Below are 530 nucleotides of genomic sequence, written 5' to 3'. Positions count from 1 at the left end.
AAGGAGCCCGCCGAGACGAAGGCTGGCTCCGAGTGTGGCCGGCAAGCGGAGGTGGACCCTGTGCTCTGGTACAGACAGGTAATGCCCGTCCGCTGCTTGCTCCCCCCGGCCCGGCCCACCAGCCCGGCGCTGGGCTTTCTCCTGGAGGAAGTCCCTCGCCGCGGCTTTGCTGCGGGGGTGTGTTGGGTCCATCACCTCAGAGAACACGCGTTGTCCTCTGCTCGTGCTGGGACTCCATGAGGGCCAGCCAAAGGGTGGGGTGGGAGGCCATGGATGGGCCAAGGGCAGCCCAGGGAAGGGGAGTGGGGTTTGCTGGTGTCCTCCAAATGCTGGGCTTTCTCCTGGAGGAAGTCCCTCGCCGCGGCTTTGCTGCGGGGGTGTGTTGGGTCCATCACCTCAGAGAACACGCGTTGTCCTCTGCTCGTGCTGGGACTCCATGAGGGCCAGCCAAAGGGTGGGGTGGGAGGCCATGGATGGGCCAAGGGCAGCCCAGGGAAGGGGAGTGGGGTTTGCTGGTGTCCTCCAAATCC

The 530-nt window shown here is 65.8% G+C and overlaps 1 protein-coding gene across 1 annotated transcript in view; it reads left to right on the top strand.

The window, feature by feature from the left end:
• Positions 1-530, top strand: part of LOC104510668 (zinc finger protein 609-like) — a gene marked incomplete at its 3' end in the record, with an annotated part of 15620 nt that overhangs the window by 13605 nt on the left and 1485 nt on the right. The window contains 1 exon segment of the mRNA XM_010152993.1: positions 1-78. This exon segment is cut by the window's left edge and continues 404 nt beyond it. Within this exon segment, the coding sequence (XP_010151295.1) occupies positions 1-78 (78 nt within the window).

This window comes from Eurypyga helias, unplaced genomic scaffold, assembly GCF_000690775.1.
Source record: "Eurypyga helias isolate BGI_N326 unplaced genomic scaffold, ASM69077v1 scaffold5096, whole genome shotgun sequence".
NCBI lineage: Eukaryota > Metazoa > Chordata > Aves > Eurypygiformes > Eurypygidae > Eurypyga > Eurypyga helias.
This window is presented reverse-complemented; position numbering and strand designations above follow the sequence as displayed.